The following is a 20,299-nucleotide window of genomic DNA, read 5'->3' as shown; positions in this document are numbered from 1 at the left end:
CATATTACATGTTTTCTTTGTTTTCTGTATATCCTGTGGGTATTGGAATGGATATTTCTTGATGGCATCGAAAATTGTGCGAATCCCCAGAGCCTGGAACAAAATGGCAGTAGTTATTTGTTAAATGAATGAGTGAGGAAATGAGTAAATGCAGTTCCTTTATAATGTAGCTTTTACTTACCTCTTTTTGCCAGACTCCTACTCTAGCCATGCTGATCTAACTTGAAGTCATTTTTCATACTTTGCTCTCTCTTATTTCTATGCTTCTTGGAAAGCTGTTTTCCAATCCTGACTTTCACAACTCACCCCTTTTTCACTTGCTTGAGGACTCCTCAATTTCAAGGTAATAACTTCTTGGATAATTAATCTGGAAATATTAGCAGACATTGCACTCTGTAGCACAGTTTATTCTGGATTAGGGGTATCCTCTCCGTACTGTCTGAACATCACCCCGTACTTCTCTCATAGTACCTAATACATTGACTTCAATTCTACCATTTGATTCTCTATCCTCTCCATATACTCACATGAGGGCACAAACCATGTTGTATTTGCCTCTATAGTTCATTCTTAACATGGTTGTTGGTGGATCACGGAATGTTGCTGTATTAATGGAATTGTGTTCACAACCAGTTTTATTGATATTTTTGCTTGAGGACCAGTGCCTAGTGATATCAGTGCATATTTCATTTATTATATTTTTTGTCTATGTTTTTAAAAATGATGCCCCAAACAAATCCATCTATAAACGTACCAGAAATTTATTTTTAAAACTTGATGATTTATAAATAAAATGTGCACTAGCGAGACATAAAAATTATAAATGATGCATGAAGAACCCTTCCAAGGGAAAAAAGGGCACACTAGTGGGTGATAGCAGAATAAAATTATATTATTTGAAAACATTAAGAGGAACAAAGTTTCCTACAATTAACTTCTATGTAATATTACTTAGAGTGTTCAGACATAATTATAGAGGATATACATTTGAAAAATCAGATTACTGTAATTAAAAAGCATAACCAACTAGCTCATGGCTCCATTTTGAATACAATGTTCTGTTTAGTTCCCAATGTCAATGCAGTCTTGGTTAATGAAAAACAGAAGTGGCCTTTATGGGCACAGGCTCTATTTTAAAATAATGAGGATAATTCAGCAAAGAGATTTATTTAATTAGAGTTTCTGACACGACAAAGCTGCAGATATTTTGTACTGCCTTGCTGCATTTTCAAATTACACCCAGGAATCAAAACTGATATGAAAATGTGGCACTATGCATCAACTGAAGAATACGAAATAATTTTACTGTTAATGCCTGACACTAGGCAAATGGAAGACTCTGATGTACTATGTGTGTAATGACACACATCTGTCGTGTGTATGAAGTACATTGGGTGAGATGGTGTTGATCCTTGGCCTGCTGATGCCTGTGTTTCTTCACTATGTATCAAAACTCACACGTCTCTTTTCTATTAAAATTGTTAAGCTGCTTGTTTACAGCTTCAAGTGATAGAGGTCCAAGGTAGGAAGCCTGTGAATTTTTTTTTTAATTTTGTTTTTACCATTTTGGGTCTTGAATTTGAAATCAGGGCCTAATCCAGTAATTGGTGTGTTCAGATGACATTCACAGTTTAAAGATAAGAAGTATTAAAAGATAAGAACTATTAAAAGAAGAAATAGAATTTTAAAGATAGTTTCTAAATATTTGATGAGGTTATGGGAATGATTATCATAATGTAAATGTTTTCTTCTTTCATAAATATTGTTTACTGTAGAGACTCAGGTATCACAAGAATAATAACATACAACCTCAAAAATTTAGGAGAATTTTTCTGTTTACCAGAGTCTAACACTGTCATTCCTGGTCGGTGTGGGCATTTTCTCCATAATAATAATAATTTTCTCTCTCTCTCTCTTTTTCTCTTTCTCTCCCTCTCTCCCTCTCTCTCTCTCTCTCTCAAACACACACACACACACACAAACATGATCAATACAATACATATGCAAACCATTTGCATTTTTAAACTACGTTTTGTATTAAGGCCTGTGTTCTTTGCATTCCGCTTTCAGAAGGAAGATAGCATGGTGGAGGATTGGTGATATGCTTTCAAATGCTTAGCAAATGACCAACATTCCTTTGACTTGAATTTTGTATTCAGATCGCATGTGAGAATCAGTCAGGTCAGCATACTTTGACCCAAAGCCTGAGAAATGTAGTCTGGGTGAAGAGTGCCTTTTTGCACTCAACCCTGTGGACCGAAGGAGGAGAATAAATGTTGGCAATGAATGAAAGCCACCTTTGCCACAGTCAGCATAAGTCAGAGGAAAAGGCCCTTGATGTCCATTCTAATAGTCAGTATTTAGTTCTCTCCACACTTCATAATTGCTTTCCAATGTGGGGTTAAGTGTTTCTAGTGTTTTGAAAATTAAGGTACTGGAAAGTTTTTCTAATCTACTAACAGGACTTCTATACTTCAGTGTTCTGGTCACCTTGATTTTTGACACATACTAAATTTTGCATGATCTTCTTGAAATGTAGGCCTACTACTCTGCTTAGTACTAGATCTCATTATTTGTTATGATTAGGAAAATTTTAGAATTTACTTTTCTGATTTAGGATATTATATTTTTTAATATAATATAAGCTTACATTAGTTTATTGGGAGAGCTCTCAAAATTATTTGAGTTCATTTTGAGTTTGTGAGCAATAGGTACTTTCATATGACTTATGCATCACATGTTGACCCCGTTACCATTACTCTTGTGTTTACCAAATTCTTTGGTCTTCTGCTAAACGTATTCACCTGCTGGCTTCACCATAGCTGTTCAAACTGATCTGACACTCTCTACATTTGTTTACCTGCCTTTAAGACAGACCATAACATAGGGCTATGAAAGGTGGCTTGAGCTACTTGTCACTAACTTTCACATTCAACTAGTGCTATTCCTCCATTGTGTGATATGATTCTTCAGGTTTCCTAATAATGCTTCATAAATGAATTTCACCTATAAAGGCAATCTAATTCACAATAACTGCATGATTTTGTTTTGTTTTTATTTGCTTTTGTTGTTTTATTTGAATTATATAATTTCAAGCCCATGAAATTTGTTTTGTGTTTTAGATGTAATGACTGATTTGTGCTTACTACAATATGAACATAGACAACAAGGAAAAGGAAGTAAAAATTAGCTCAGATCACAACACCTAGAAATAAGTACTAGACTAATTTGTAACTTCTCTCTATATGCACATACACACATAACATATAATGCTGAAGTGATGAGTAATATTTGATCATTATTTTTATCTTAGTTGTGTTATTATTCTTATTATAATTGTTAATAATGATGCTACAGAGTCTGGGTGCTTTTCTGCTATAGATAATACTGTGATAAATATTACCTTTATATGTTTTCTTTCCTCCTCATTCTTTTTGGTCAATGAGATTGAGCCTTCAATTTGAATTAGGTATGGCCTCAGTTTTGGTTTCAATCCTCTTGTTTTGGAGGTTGTCTAGAAATTATAGATCAGATCACATATTATTCATTCATGATAAATCCATTTTGTGAAGGAGAGTTTAGGCACTAGCATTTTACCAACATTTACAGAGTTCCTTCTATCAAATTTAACATTAATAAAATGAATGAAAAATATGACTTTTCATTGGAGACCTTACTTGCATTGAAATTTATATGTAAGAGAATTTTAATATTTTTATATATTATAAAACTATTTCCTACATGGTCTTGTCCCCCCAAAAAGACAGATATATATATTTATATATTTTAAAAATCCTATTTAAATTTCAATTTTCTATGATATTTCCATAGCCTACCCAAATAACACCCCAGACTAAAGAAAATGTCTTTAGTTAAATATAACTAGATGTTAGTCAATCCATGTTAATTACCAGTTTCCTTTTGAAAGTGCTCATGAACCTATTTTAACAATACATTTAATATTTTTTCAGGGATTTGTATCTACTTAGTTATTTAGATGTTTCTGTAGCACATAATTTTTCTATCTACAAAACAGGTATATCTTTCTTCACTCTGATATACTGTGTTTTTGTTTGATTCTCAAATGTTACTGAGAATATAAAATTGTTTTGGAAAGGACACTGAACTCATCAGCCATCTCTCTGTCTTTGCTGGCACCATCCATCATTTATATTGGCTTCCTGTGTGTATACTCAGTAAAACATCAGGTTTATAACAGTGAGTAAAATAGACATTATTTTATATTATAGACCGTGTAATTTTGTAGAAAACTGGCATTAAAGCAACAACTTATCAAATAAATATTAAGTTCCAGCTGAAATGAATGAAAGGAGAGCTGTGGTGAGTTACATGGCCTAAGAGATTACTTGACTACATGTATCAAGTGGAATCCTCAGAGGTTTCCCTAACAGAAGGTTCAACTGATTGCTCTAGGATAAGGGAAGTGGATGTAAAAGGGCTTGTGGTAGGAAGGAGTGTGCCAAATGTCAAGTGTTTTGGACTTTATCCTAAGAAAAGTACAAACTAATCTATAGCACAAAATATGACCTAAAACTCATTTTGTCAAAAAACAAAAAACAAAAAAAGCCAATTACTTGTACTTGTAATTCAGAATAAAAATTATAGAATGCAAAAAGAGGTGTGGGGACCTCATTATTTGGTTTTTGAAATAATCGAATTACAAAAGAAAAGTAGCTTAGATGAAGGTGGTTATAATAGTGGAGATACGAAGTAGATGAATTCTATAGGTATTTGCAGCTGTTTGTTTGGTGGTAACAATTGAAAAGGCTTGGTGGAGTACGTATTTACAGATGCAGGACAGGAAAGTGTCTAAGATGGCATACAAGTTTTTGTGTAAGCAGACACTATGGACTTGGTTTCTGTTGCTAAAATGTGAAAAAGTGAGGGAGGAATAGTTCATGGAAGAAAGGTCAGTGGTTTGAATTGGAGCAATTGAAGATGTCATTAGCCAGGTAGATGTGACATTTTGAAACATCAGAGTAATTTAGTCTAATGTGCTATGTAATGTCTTTAAATAGTTTTAAAGCTTTGCCATTCTTTTTTTTTTTGGTACCAGGGATTGAACTTGGGGGCATTTGACCGATGAGCCACATCCCCAGCCCATGCCATTCTTTGTAAATTAAATATTTTAAAAGAGTTTGTTGCTCTTTGTTATCATTTACTATATTATAAAAAGAAAATGACTAAAGCATTTGAAAATATGCTATACATTATGGGACTCCTTTTAAATTTAGTAAGTGTAAAGAGTGGGTTTTGATTTATTTGTTGGGTTTTTTTGGGAGGATTTTTTTGCATTTTGGCAGGCAAGAAGTTGTAGAAATTTTTATGTTTTTCTGTGTAGATTATATTACTATAAATGGTTTTCATTTGAATCAACTAAAATGGCGATTAATGGTCTAGTAAAAGTATTATGGTATTCTTTGCAGAGTCTAAGTATTTCTTAACAACAGAACAAATATTTTAAGAAAGATATTTAAGGGCTGGGGCTGTGGCTCAGCGGCAGAGCACTTGCCTAGCATGTGTGAGGTACTGGGTTTTATCCTCAGCACCATATAAAGAATAAACAAATAAAATAAAAGTATTGTGCCCTTTTACAACTATAAAAAAAAGTTTATTAAAAATTAGGAAAAAACATTTAAAAAAAGATTATTTAAAGACAATGACTTCTTGTCTCACAAAATATTCTATGTTAACTCCAGTTGAAGATATTTTTATGATATATTAAATATTTTATAGAAACCCAATATTTTATAGCAGCATTACTATGCTATATATGTATATATATCTGCCATATATTCTGGAGTACTTACTTCATTCTGATTATTTTCATTATTTGATTTTATTTTATCCAGATATAAACATGTTTAAGAATAACAGAGTCTTAGGATTTATGGCATATCTTTAATTGACTTCTCAAGGGAGAATCCAGTAGAAAAGGGTTTGAAACTTTTTCTCTCTGCCCTTTCATTTTTAAACTAATGGTTCATTTTATTTCCATTTATTATTAATATTACCAAAAAGAAATTAAGAAGGCTTTTTGCTGGAATAGAAATGAAAAAGCTGAAACAATAAGTTTTTCTTCTTTTTAATTTGTAAGTTAACATTATTTTTAGGTTAGTATATTTATTTTGCTACTTCAAACATTAATTCAGTTTTAAAAGTGAATGGAATTTTCTCACTTGTTTAAAAAACTAACATCTTTATCATTCTTTCCATAGGTCTCATATCTTTTGGGTGAACAGAAGTCTACCTTTATGGGGCTTACAGGTTGTGTACAATTTTGTTCTATACCTATATTTCTGGGTTTATTCGTATTAGTGGAGAAAAACTGTTGATAGTGAAAGTGAGTTTGCTTTTCTGCCTAATCTTTATGTACATCGTACACTAACATTTTTATTCTTTCTTCCTGTTTTCCTGAGTTCTGCATTCTACCTCCTGAGAATTTCCTGGTAATTAGGTTTATACTTCAGAGAGTGTTTGAGAATGTGGAGAAAACTAAAAGTAAACCAGTATGTTAAGAAACTTCATGTTTTCCCAAGCTGCCTCCATATTCCTGCTTTGTAACTCCTTTAAAATTAGTCAAAAGCCTGTCACCATGTTTAGTTTTTACCTTATATTCTCACTGTAACATGGTAGAATCTCAGTAAATAGTTGTTAAATGTATGGATGGCTCATATCACCAATACCAAGAGCCTAGTTCCGAAGCAGACACTTGTGTTAATAAAACAAAGGTATGCTCTTGCATAAAAGAAGCTCTTAAAAAACAAACAGAAAACTTGAGAAAGCCAGCATGTCTGAATCGCATTGTTGAGGAGTTCCCTAGAGTTCCTTATAGCTCTTCTGTTTTCTTTTTTTCTATTGGATTTCATGACCAGCAAACATTAAGTGCTGTTTCCTCTACTTTTTGTGTACTTTCAACAAATCCTTCCAATTTCCTGTTAATTTTAAGAAGTAAAAATTAATTGGAAAAATGACACCACTACTATGAAACAGAATTGGAGGTGGAAAGACAATTGAGGGAAATAAAAAGTCTCTGAGACTCACTGCTTTGAACAGTCTTTAAAACACTTTTTACCAAATGTTTGATTTGCCTTTTGACATCATGATTGTGAAGTGTATACACTTTATATGTGACAATTGTTTTAGTTATATATTGTGATCATAACTTTGAAATCTATCTTTATTATATCTAGATATTTCATATTTTGTTGAAGTCAACTTGTTTTTATGTTAATATATACTGACTTTTGTTGCAATGTCACATTAATATATAAATAATCCCTTTCAAATATTTAAATGTTCAGTTAAAATGCTTTTAATCTCTGACCTAGATTCATATCTTTCAGCAAAATGCACTTTTTAAATAAATTAATGTATTTATGAATAGTCATATGTTGTCTTGAAGTATACTTTGATCTATCTACATAGATTTATTTAAGAGTAATATTTTAAACTGTACTCATTTGCAAATAACACTTTGAATAATGAGTGCTAAAAGTGTTCTAGAGATCATATAGGAATATGAACATCTGGAAAATTTGGAAGACTTGGAGAAAATCGTGAATTTCCTTTTATAATGATGCCTAGCTGTAGGATTTATTTCCAAACATATTTTATTTACATTGCTGTGAGTTCATCTACTTTTATTGTTCTCGTATTTTAATATTCACTTATATTTCAAATTTTCATTTTAACAGAAGAAAAGTTTCAAACTCTAGGGTATCTACTTTTTTTCATTCAGATTATCTTAAATTTTATAGATGTATAAAAAATAGGTTAGGTGAGTCATTTTCTGTTTATTTATTTGATTCTATTGGTCCATTTCAAAGTAACTAGAATATTTAAGACAGAATAACATATACTTTTTTCTATTTTTTTTCTTATTGCAGTATTTTTCTGGAATTTAAACAGTAGAAATTGAACATACAACAGAGAATATAGAGATAGGAATATGTCTAGCCCAGATGCAAAGCAGAATTGGTTATGAAATTAATTCAGATCAAATCTGGAAGTCTCTTAAAATGCTGATATGGTCTATATTGTTTAATTTTCGAGGATGTTGCCATTTCATTTTATTTGAGGTGGATGATAGGATTGACTGTATCCAATTTGAAGTTTGTATTTTTTTGTTCCATTTTCTGAAAGGGAGTGATGATTTTGGTGGTGGCTATTGCTGGTTTTGCTGGAAAAGGATGTTTATTTGATGGCAGGGCAATTGTATGTGATTTGTGTGTTAGGAACATACACATAAGAACCTAATCTTTACATATCATTTAAACTCAAGCCTGCCTTCCTATTCTAATCCCACCTTTACATTTGGAGTAATAAATAAAAAATATTTATTTAGGACATTAGAAATTTAAGAAACTAAGTTGTAATGGTTACATGGCAAACTATGGCTGGGAAACTGTCACCTGCTTACATTTGTTGAAGTGCTAATAAATAACAACCTCTGTCTTATGTGTATGTATTATATATATTTATATGAACAAACACATGTGTACATAATGCACATTTATTTATATAAAGTTAATATAATTATATTTTATTTTATTACATTTTTTCATTAAGTTAAAATTTATATTTTAGGTATCAGTGGCATTGATAAGTCTATTTGAGACAATACTACTTGGTTATCTGAGTTATAAGGTAAGTTATTTTAATTAGCAATTTTTTGCTGTAGAGCAAGCATATTGCTAGTACTTGCCAAGTATTCCTCTCGTTATAATTCATACTTGGGGATAAGGCAGGCTCTTCTTAAACCACTTTAATTATTTTGAGCCTCTCTAGTATGCAGTAAAAAGCTATACTAATACAGTAAGGTTTTGCTTGATGACTTCAGGTACTTCACTAATTCCTGTGAGTTTCCTTACCCATTATATGAATGCTTAGAGTGAGGCAAGCAAATGGAATGCTCTGGCTTCTTATTGTTCTCAATCTCTTTTCCTAACGTGTAAAAGATACTGAGAGACTAAAAATGTGTCTGTTAGGAATTATTTTAATACATTATCTTAATTACTATTGAGGTTTTATTGGGCTAACACAATTTAACAAATATTTATTTAACTTGTATTTGATGAAGTTTGTGTATTTTTTTCATGTAGACCTCCACACTGTTACATGGCTCTTTTCTCCATGAGTTTGCAACCCAGAAAAGGGGTGGGCAGAGAAAAATTATACAGATAACTATAGTGCAAGGCAGAGTATAAGAAGAATTTTCTGTGAGATGTAAGTTAAATACCATGAGGATTCATAGGAGAGGAAATACTTGACTGACAAGCAGAGTGCATGAATTAGTGATTTCAGTAAGGTAAGATGGAAAGACAGGATAACTGGGATTGGAAGAACTAGCAAAAGCTTAAAGGAATATACACATGAATTGGAGAAATGACAAATAATTATGTTTGGTTGGAATTTGGGGGTTTTGTACAGCGAAGGTCAGAGAAGTCACAGAGACATCACAGTGCTGATTGCTCAGTTAAGACATACTGAAGTTTGAAAGAAAAACCAACCTTGTGTTTTTGGTAGGCAAAATGAATTGCTAGATCTGATGAAAGATTATGAAGGTAGAAGCTAAAAAAAAAAAAATCACCAACTCATTGGTTGATAAGTGAGAAGAAGTATACTGAAATCCCATTACCAAAGATTTTCTGAGTTTGAATGACTGGAAATATTGTAGACATACTTGAGAGTTATATAAAGAAAAAATAATCAAGTTGGGGCCCAGATAGATAAAACAATCAAATTGAATTCAAAAAGATGAATCTTGCATGCTGACGGATGAATCAAGGAGACATGAGATGGAAATAATGGAGAATGAGGACCAGGAAATTTCAAGAGAGTTATTTATTTAGGTTTGGCAGTGATTTTCAGAGAGTATTAATGGTAGTCATGATCTCATGCTTCGGATAGTTACCAAAGTAAAAGTTTAGGTTCTGTTGATGGAGATGCATATCTTGTTTTGGTTTCGGAGGAAGTACAGAGTAATTAAGGATACAGGGCAATAGACAAGGAAGCTAAATTATTCATTTTCATTGATAATTTCTTTATCTACATCAACAAGTATAGTAAAGGTTATATTTTTGTGGAATATTTTAGTCAACCTTTTCATTGCAGTGACCTAAACAACTCGAATAGTGTGTGTCTTGGTCCAGAGATGGTTGACTAAATTGCTCAGGGCCGATGTGAGAGAATTATCTTATAGGAAAAGAATCCACCTAAGGAAAGCTTCTTAGGTCCTCCTATCAGTGTTAGGAAGAAGCACCCTTCCACCTTGATCTGGACTCAATTTATCCAGTCACACCCCAAGTGCCTACAGTTACCACCTCCTCGTCAGTTCATGCAAACTAGGGTGGACTGATTAGGTTACAGCTCACATAATCATTTCACCTCTGAATATTGCTGCATTAACATGAGCTTTTCGAGAACACTTCATGTTCATCCTACAACAGAGTATTCTTATCAAACATTAATTTCTTTCCCACTTTAAAAAACAAGTTTAGAAGATGCATTCTTTAGATTGTTTTTCAAGCCAGAAGTTTTCAGAGTCATTCACCATTTTCTTTGGCTCACTTATATTCTTTTTAGTTTTTCTTTATTGACATCTAAAGATAATAATACCAATTTCTATGAAAGTAAGGTTGATGAATTAGAAAGTGTATCTAAAAAGGAATGAGTGCTTACACACGATTGAGGGGTTGATTTAAATATTTATGAGAAGAAATAAGATGTTAGAAATATCTAAAGAATAAAGACATTATATAAAATTATATGAACTATGGTAAATGTAAGAAGCTTGAGAAAAATCTATTGAATTTAGAAATTAGGAGACTATTGACTAATCCCCTCAAAGGCAATAGTTTTAGTGGAATGTCATTCAAAGTAAAAATTGTGAAATGGAGAATGTTGCTGAACTGGGGCAGGAGCTCACCAGAAGTAGTAGAACAACTCAGGGAAGAACTTCTAAGGATGGGAACCATCTGCATTGTTTAAAGAAAGAAGATGCAGAAAAGATAAAAATATGACAGAAATGAAGTTTAGGAAAGGAACAGAACAGACTTAAGGAATAGCTTTGAAAAGGCTGAGTACAGTACCAGGAGTGTCTAAAAGTTCTGGACTAAATTCTTTGCTTTATCAAATAATCCATGAGGGCATTACATTTTTACAGTTTCACCTAGATATTAGATATTTCTGAGTTTAATATATATATGTATATATATATATAATCTTTTCAAACACTCTAATCATTCACTTATCATGTTTATCAAAAGAGCAGATTCACAGATATAATTTTTATTTCAAAAGTTAGTATAAGTGGTATATTTGTGGCTCAATTTAAGTTTATATATGTACCCCACATTATGAACAATGGAAATGGAATTTATTGGGGTAAAGTTCCTTAATGTGAAATGTGTGATGAGTATTGAATGTAAAGTATAAAAAGTAATATATTTTTTTAAAAATGTGGGTAATTTGGATACATTAATTATATCTCTTTGACTAGTGTAAGAATATTTGCATAAACATACCATTGCCAAAATATTGATATTAATTTGTGAATGTATTTACTCCAAATTCTAACTTAAAATTAATATAAAAGTAACTTTCGGTGTTTTGCTAATAGAAGTCTTGCCATAATTTAAGAAGTCATTTAAAAAACACACAGAGATTCAAGATTATTTTCCATTGCAATTAGATGATGGCAGCATTTATAATTAATTACTTCCTATCATTTATAAAATGAAAGCAGATCATTATAAGCTTTAGCATGCAGGGCTAGATGATGTATAATATTTCCAGTCTGACCCTCATCAACATTAATGGCTTAGATGGAGGAGAGGTAGATGGTAGAGTTGAGTGAGAGTAACAAAGGAAACAGGGTAAAAAGGAGTTATATGACAGTAAAAGGACAAGTTATTGTTAATTATCTTTTTTCATCTCATAAATTTAGTCAAATTCATGAACTCTTTTGACTTCTTCAGTGTAGTGTTGGCTAACTGTTTTTTTGAAGGAATAAATTAAGTAATTGGTAATACTCTTTGGCCTATAAATAAGGCAAATTTGGATAGCAGAATCTAAAGTGTATTTGTTTCCTTGACTTCGTTTACTAAAAAAAATAAGACAAAAATTGATATTGCTTTTCATTAACAGTTGCATCGTGGGCTGTGGCTGTGGCTCAGTGGTAGACTGCTTGCCTTGCTTGTGTGAGGCACTGGGTTCGATCTTCAGTACCACATAAAAATGAAATAAAGCTATTATATCCACCTATAATAAAACAAAACAAAACAAAATTAAAATAACCCATAAAAAATAAGAAAAATTGCATCTTTTCCTAATATTGTTTCTTGTTAGATTTATGAGAAATCAATATTAATAGCTAGTCAACTTATACCTTTCTTATATTTGTTTATGTGTATATATATGTGTGTAGTATATATTTAGTATTTTAAAATAAATCTATTATGCCAGAACTTGGTAACTCTTGAAATTAGAGGTTCTAACATCAGCATAACTGAATCTTTGATACTTAAAACAGTTTAAACTCTCACGGAGACTGAGAATGAAATTAGCAGAAATGTAAAGTACATGCTGAAATTAGCAGATAATGAATTAAGATCCATGGAATTAACTAATTTTATTTTCTATCAGACAGAACTTTAAGTCTGTGCTTAAATAATTTTTCCATTTATGTTTATAGCTAGTTGGCAAAACAACTATGGTAATTGCCCTGCATTAAAGTTCTTATTCTTCTGTCACCATAAATACCCTCTAATTCTTTTATCAACTGCTTTCAAAATAGAACTCTATTTATACACACATATTCATTAAATGAAAAGAAAACAAAAACAAACCCCAGCACAGTTTCTAAACCTCTGGAAACAAAAATTCATTATACCTAGCCTTTTGTTAAATCTATGATTGTTTTTTTTTCTATAATCACTCTTAAAATGCAATGATTGTGAAAATCTAACACCATAATGGCTTATTTCTGATAAAGTGAAGGATTTAGTCTAGGACTCTTTGACATTCTTAATGACAATAATAGAAACTATACTGTGTACACACACACACACAAACACACAGAGTGAATCAGCAATAGGATGTTTAATATAATGCAGTAATAGTTTTTATTTTAGAGCTTCAGTCTTGTCAAGCACTGTACCAGGAATGTAGCATACCATTCCTAACATACACTGGTACTGAATCTCACCATGTGGATTTAAAAATCTGTAGTGTTGTAATGTATTTGGTGTATATAAACAAACTGAAAGAAGAGAAGTGAAAGAAATTGATGTAGACCTGGGAGGGCTGGCATAGACCTGTAATCCCAATAACTCTGAAGGCTGAGACAGGAGGAGGATTATAAATTTGAGGCTGGCCCCAGCCATTTAATGAGGCCCTATGCAACTTAGAGAGAACCTGTCCCAAAATTAAAATAAATAAATAAATAAATAAGGGGCTGGGGATATGTCTCAGTGGTTAAGTGTAGGAGGATTGTAAGTTTGAGGCTGGCCTCAGCAATATAACAAGACCCTAAGCAAATTAGAGAGACCTTACCCCAAAATAAATTAAAAAAATAAAAATAAAAAGGGGCTGGGGATGTGGCTCAGTGGTTAAGTGTTTCTAGGTTCAACCTTCAATAAAAGGAAGGAAGGAAGAAAGGGAGGGAGGGAGGCCAGGACAGAAAAAGGGCAGGAGGGAGGGAGGAAGGAAGCCTAATGTGAAGAGTAGATCTTGCTTACAGTGAGTATGGAGTATGTTAAGGCAAGTTTCACAAAACTTTAAAGACTCTCAATTGAAAGGTAAAAGGTGTGTGTGAATTAACTGCAAAACAAAAGTTTCTTGAAGAATTGTATTCAAAGAAGTATATGAAGGCATATTTTAAGGTGTAAAAATGGTGTGGAAGAAATGACTTTTCAAATAAGGGTAAAGAGGTCAGCAAGAATGATGTATTGCATTTCTGGTTGTAATAAGACTTCTGTCTTTTTGTACTTGAAGTGTGTTACTGGTTACAGAGTTTTGAAGTGAGTGGTCATTGGGTGGAGTGAGGGTATTGTATTGGTTGTTAAATGCTCCTTTTGAAATATAATTCACTTAATAATGCAGGATATGAGTAGGAATGGGGCAAGAATGAAGGGACAAATACTAATTAGGAGGCTTGAACAGGTCAGAGTGGGAATTAAATTAGAATAAACATTAGAAAGTTTCAAGATCTATTTACAAAAAAGTACGTCTTTTTGGTAAACTATACCTAGGTAACATGTGAAAGGAACAGTTAAGGGCTTCTCAAGGATATTTGGTTTGTGTGTGCCTGGGAAACCAGGCAGGAAAAAAAGCATAAATTTTGCATTTAGATATAAAATCTTTTTGAGGCATCCATGTGAAACAGTGGATTAGGCAACTGATCTGAGTTAGAATCTCAGAAATGAATAGTGTTTGGAGCTAGAGTACAATATTGGAAGTTATAGGGTTATCAGTGGTTATAAGTTGCAATTAAAACTACATGAAAATACATAACGTGGGTATACAGATAAAAACTTCGACATGCTTTCTTCCAGAAAATTTCCATTGAAATCTGGTTACAAGTTTAATAATTTATACTTAACTATATTCAGGAAGTTTTTAAACAATTGTTTTCCATTTGGAACCATTATAAAGGAATATAAATACTTAAGATCAAAAATAAAATAAAATAATTATATTAAAGAAGGGGAAGAGGATGTATAAAATATTTGGGAGTTTCACTTATCAATTTAACTATGTAATTGAGCCCCAAGTGTATAAGGAAATGAGTTCAGTAAAATGTTTCAAACACTTGCCAAGGAGATTAGAGGTGAAGGCTTAGGAGTAAAGCTTTCTAACCAGAGGCAGAAACATGTTATAAAAGTATGAAAAGGCCTACTTTGTCCAAGGAACTGTGTAAAACTTAATATGGATGAATCTGTGGTTGAACTCAGAGATGGGTTAGAAATATTGTACATAGACCGCATCAGTAACCAGAGCTCAAATTGTGAAGCTTCACAGAATATAATTAGGAATTTGGATTTTATTATCTCAAGAATGGGAATTTGGTATTTCAGAAAGAATCCTTTGCCTTTAATATGGAAGATAAATCAGAACTGAAATCACTTAGTCATATACCATTACAGGACATTTCTAATGATTCCTTGTAAAAATCAGAAAAAGGAGATTAATATAAGTGGAAATGAGAAGACAGAGGAAAGAAATAGGAAATATTTTATTTACCACGAACTAAATTCATTCCATTTGTCACTGTTGCTAAGAAAGTTTTTCAAATCCCTATATCATCCTTCTCATACATGCTACTGAGATAGATGATCAATGTATGCAAAATTCAAAATTCTCATGCAATTAGACTTTAGCATGTCCTCAGTTTAGATCATTATGGGGCAGAGAATCTTCATGGGGTCTATCTGTCTCCTCTGTTGTTTCCTCTCTTTTTTTGATGCCTACTGATATGGGCCTCCAAAGACAAAGGAGGAGCAAGGAGTAAAGTGAGATCGGTAACTGGGATGAAGTCACTTGACTGGCAGTTGTAGGCTGGTGTTGGGTTGCTCTGCATGATGAATATCAGTACTGCTTGTTTTTTTTTCCTCTGGGGAGTGTTTTGTGGCTCTTCCAGGACCTTTGGTTGAAGTTCGCTAGAGGCTTAATGACTCAGGCTAGTCACCAGAACTCTGACACAGACCTTTGGATTCTGAGATCCACCATTTGTTGAGGTACCATTTCACCTTCATCCACACAGAGTCTGAATGTAATCCATTTAAAAAATGACCTTAGTTTTCATTTTTCAGAATATGTATCTGGCTTTTATAAAATAGGTACTTTCATTTTAAAATTGGAGGAACTGTGGCTTGCTGTCATCACTGTTCTCTTTATTTTGCTCTTCTGATTTTTCATGTTTTAGGCATTACTGTATACAATCTCATGTCTAAGTCAAACTTTCTCAGTGATCTCCTTGATCCTTTTCACTTAACTTGAGGTGATGGACCATAGCACCTGGAACATCTTCATACAGAGGTTCTCATAAGTAACTTTCCTTCACCTGTTCCCTATGTGTCACTTTTAATACACTCTGGAGAAAGGTGATGAACTAATGCCAGCAAAGCCTATCTGACTACATAGGTCATAGCTGATCTAGAACCTTGCTTTGGGTTGTGGAAGTGTTTTATATCACTATATTGTTTTAAGCCATTGGGATTTCAAGAAAAACTTAAAAATAATCCCAAGTTTATATTCAATGTTATAAGGTAATTGGAATTTATGTGGAAGCCAGATTTCTAATTGTTTTTCCAAAACATAGATCTCATAGAAGAGAAAACTCCTTTAGGAAATTCTGAGTTCTTTATTGTTAGTGAGAATATTAGTTTGATTTCTGTTTCTATAACAAGAAATCTAAATCTGGGTGCTTTATTTATCTTAGAGTTTTAGAGACTGAAAATCTAAGATTGGGTGCTAGTATGTGTTCAGTTTCTGACAAGGTCCTTGCAGTGGGCAACATGACCATTTAGGGTCATGGGGAAGAGATCACATGGTGAGGCAGGAAGCCAGAGATATCCAGGGGCTGTGCCAGAGATATCCAGGGGCTGTTTTTTTTTTCATAAAAACTGCAGGAACTAACTGGGGTTACACAAGAACTGTATCAATCTCTTTGGAAGATGATGTCCTATGATCTAATTTCCTTCCAGTGGTCCCCACCCTTAAGGATCCCACCACCTCTGTTTCCCACACTGAGAATCAAGCTTCCAAGACATGAACCTTTGGGAGACATACTCAAGCCATTTTCAAACTGTGACAGCCCCATTTAGGAAAGTGTCAGTGATTATCTTAAAATCAGGGTCATTAAAAAATTAAATGTACAGAATACAATAAAATAAAATTAATGCATGTAAAAAAAGAAATAAAATAACAAGTGTTGGTGAGGATGTGAATAATTGGGAACCCTTGCACATTGTTGATGGAAATGTGAGTAAGTACAGACATTTTAGAAAACTGTGTGAAGGTTCTTCACAAAACTGGAAACAGAAATACCACATGACCACACAACCGTGGTCTTGTGTATGTATTACTCAGGTATTGAAATAAGGATGTCAAAGAAAGTTCTATATTTCCATATTCACTGTAGCATTCTTCATAATAGCCAAGTTATGTCAAGTACATAAGTGCTATTAGCAGAGTAATGGATAGACAAAACCTGGCACATATACACAGTGCAAAACTATTTAGTTATGCAAAAGTGAAATCCTGGCCATTTGTGACAACGTTGATGAAACAGGAGTGAAATAAACCAGGCACAGAAAGACATATTCATGATCTCACTCTTGTATGAAATCTAAAATAGTTGGTCTCATAGAAATTGAGAGTAGAATGTTGGTTACTAGAGGATAGGGAAAATTTTGGGGAGGGAAAGATGGGGAAAGTTTGAATGGCTAGTATGTTACAGTTAGAAAGGAGCAAGATGTTCTGTTGTGCTATTGTACAGTAGGGTAACTACAGAGAACCCTAATATATTGTACATTTCAAAAGCTAGATGAAAGGATTTTGAAATTTTTCACCTGAAAGAAATGATGTTTCAGGAGATAGATAAATTTTACCCAATTCAAACATTATACAATGTATACATGCAGCAAAATATCTCGTGATTTTAATATGTATAATTTTTATTATTTTTATTATGAACAGGTTAAAATTAATTAATTAACATAAATCCACACAATGATAAATTCAAAAATGAAAATCAGAGTTAGCTTCATGGGCATATCATTCATGTATTTGCACAGGGCTACATGACTAGAAGTAGAAAGATGTCACTTCTTGTAATTGATAATAATTTGTTAATAAGAGGGCCTGTCCATTCATTTCACATGGGGTCTGCAAATTATATATTTGATTTTGATTAATATCATACTACATGGGTTGGGAGGTTAGAATATAGATGATTGAAAAGGTTTTTCCCTTAAGTTTGATTAAAGTAAAAACAAAATACCAACAATTGTTAGGAAGCACATATGTTTTACAGACTACTTAATATATGTTACAGTGAGTGAATGTAAGTATTAAAATTAAAAAAAAGACTGAGTCACTTTCTAAATGATTCTGTAGGTTTTATTATTGTTTTATTTTTACAAGTAAATTTTCTTCCATGATATGCTATTAGATTGAAATGTTATGTGTAATATTTATAAGTTCCTATGAATACATTGGGAGAGCACAACAACATGTAAAAACATAATCTCTAAGCTATTGCTACATCTCTGCATTGTGACCAGTAACTTTCTAACCTTTTTACTAGAGAAATTCTGACTACTGTTTTTTCTCCTTTTAATAGGATTAAGTATAATTGACTTTCATTTTTATTAATTTCTTTCTTGGAAGGGAAACATCTGGGAACAGATTTTAAGAATACCCTTCATCTTGGAAATAATTAATGCAGTTCCCTTCATTATCTCAGTAAGTCAAAAAATCTTAGAAAATAAATTTTTTATTATTAAATTTAAGCAAATTCTTTAAGTGCTTTTATATAATATTGTAGCTGAGATAACTGGACTCAGACTTTGGTTAAAATCATCCTACTAAAAAATAAGAAGTCATTTGGATAATGAATTGTTAATTCAGGGAAATCTAATGTAATTCAATGCAATAGCAAAATGGAATTCTAGAAATTTATATTTGAACAAATGTCAATATTGTCTGAAGAGACTCAAAATTACTCGCTCCATTTCTTGTTTATGTGATGGAATTTAAAAAGTAGAAACAAGCTGGGTGTGGTGGCACATGCCTGCAATCCCAGTGACTTGGGAGGCTGAGGCAGGAAGTTCATAAGTTAAAGGCCAGTCTCAGCAACTTAGTGAGGATCTAAGCAACTTAATGCGACCCTGACTCATTCAGGTCTGAGGATATGGCTCAGTGGTGAAGCACTCCTGAGTTTAATCCCCATTACCCTTACCCCTACAAAAGAAATAAATTAACCTGTATTTTTACAGATTTCTCATACTGAGAACTTATTTATCACTAGTTAACTATAGGATTTACTAAGTCCAATTGTCTTGTTAATAAGAAGGTTGCCAAGAACCAGATAATAGTTTGTTTTTTTATCAAAGGTCTCTCCAATCCCTATTCCACAGTATTAACCTATTCAAGTGCAATCCTACAGATTTGTAACCCATTACTTTCATGTTTGCAAAATCAGATTTTAATCTCAATTTGATATAATGCCTACAGAGATTATACTTTCTAACACTATTTGAATTTTATTTGGAAAATTTTGAAAATAAGTAGATATCAATTTTGGCAAATAATTTAATTTGAGTGATTTATTTTCAGAAGGAACTGAAACTAGATTAAATGATAAGCTAAATAACTAACTAAATATAATTTCTACTGAACATAGTTTTCCAATGTCACTTGAAGTAGTTCAGTCTGAAGACAGTCAGTGGTAATGTTATAAAAGACTAAGCCTTCTCTCCTGGTTGCTGCTTACCATCTTAGGTAAGAGGAAGAGAGAGCCAAAGTCTTTTATAAAATCTAACACTAAAAGATTTAATAATAGAATTAGCATAGTTATATCTGACATCTAATGAGCGCTTATTATTTTCTTTCTGCTTCTGTAATAATTTCCTTTAGAAAGACTTAGACAATGAATGAAAGATCATATCTCCTCCTTGAGTTTCTTTAATAATGAGTATAAGGCATTTACCTTGTTTTAAATCATTGCACCGTCTTTAATAATTTTATTCTATTTTGCATTTCTTTTTTAATCTCCTAGGTGTAACTTCCCGCTTTGAGATTAAAGTCAGTTTTTGTTTGTTTTTTTAGATATTCTGGCCTTCCTTGAGGAATTTATTTGTTCCAGTATTTCTAAACTGTTGGCTTGCCAAACATGCCTTGGAAAATATGATTGTAAGTATAAAAGTGAAGCACCAATAGAAAAATATTTTTAAAACATTTATTATTTCTTACTTATTTTCAGTGATTAAGCAGAAACAGATGATGTTTTTGGATCCGATTTTGCACTTTTTCATTATTCCTTTTCCCATAAAAATATAAATTATATGGAATGTATTTAATTACAATTAGTTTTTCAAATGATTCATTTTTAAACATTTTCATTTGGTGTCAGCAAACAGTTCTATTTGAATGCTTATAATAATAAACTATTGGGTGTAGTATTGTTAAGTAATTAAAGTGATAACGCAGTACAAATATGTATGTTGATTGAGTTTAAATACCAGTCTGCTATATGCTGATCAAGATGAAA

General features: G+C 32.3%; 1 protein-coding gene across 6 annotated transcripts in view; it reads left to right on the top strand.

The window, feature by feature from the left end:
* The window catches only part of Kcnt2 (potassium sodium-activated channel subfamily T member 2), a 360,005-nt gene that overhangs the window by 108,767 nt on the left and 230,939 nt on the right, over positions 1–20,299 (top strand). For all 6 annotated transcript variants that reach the window (XM_005335358.4, XM_040276882.2, XM_005335357.4 and 3 more), the window contains exons 4-7: positions 6,240–6,288; positions 8,611–8,670; positions 18,418–18,492; positions 19,858–19,941. In XM_005335358.4, coding sequence (XP_005335415.1) covers positions 6,240–6,288; positions 8,611–8,670; positions 18,418–18,492; positions 19,858–19,941 — 268 coding nt within the window. The remainder of the gene's footprint in view (positions 1–6,239; positions 6,289–8,610; positions 8,671–18,417; positions 18,493–19,857; positions 19,942–20,299) is intronic.

The sequence above is a fragment of the Ictidomys tridecemlineatus genome, chromosome 10, assembly GCF_052094955.1.
Source record: "Ictidomys tridecemlineatus isolate mIctTri1 chromosome 10, mIctTri1.hap1, whole genome shotgun sequence".
Taxonomy (NCBI): Eukaryota; Metazoa; Chordata; class Mammalia; order Rodentia; family Sciuridae; genus Ictidomys; species Ictidomys tridecemlineatus.
This window is presented reverse-complemented; position numbering and strand designations above follow the sequence as displayed.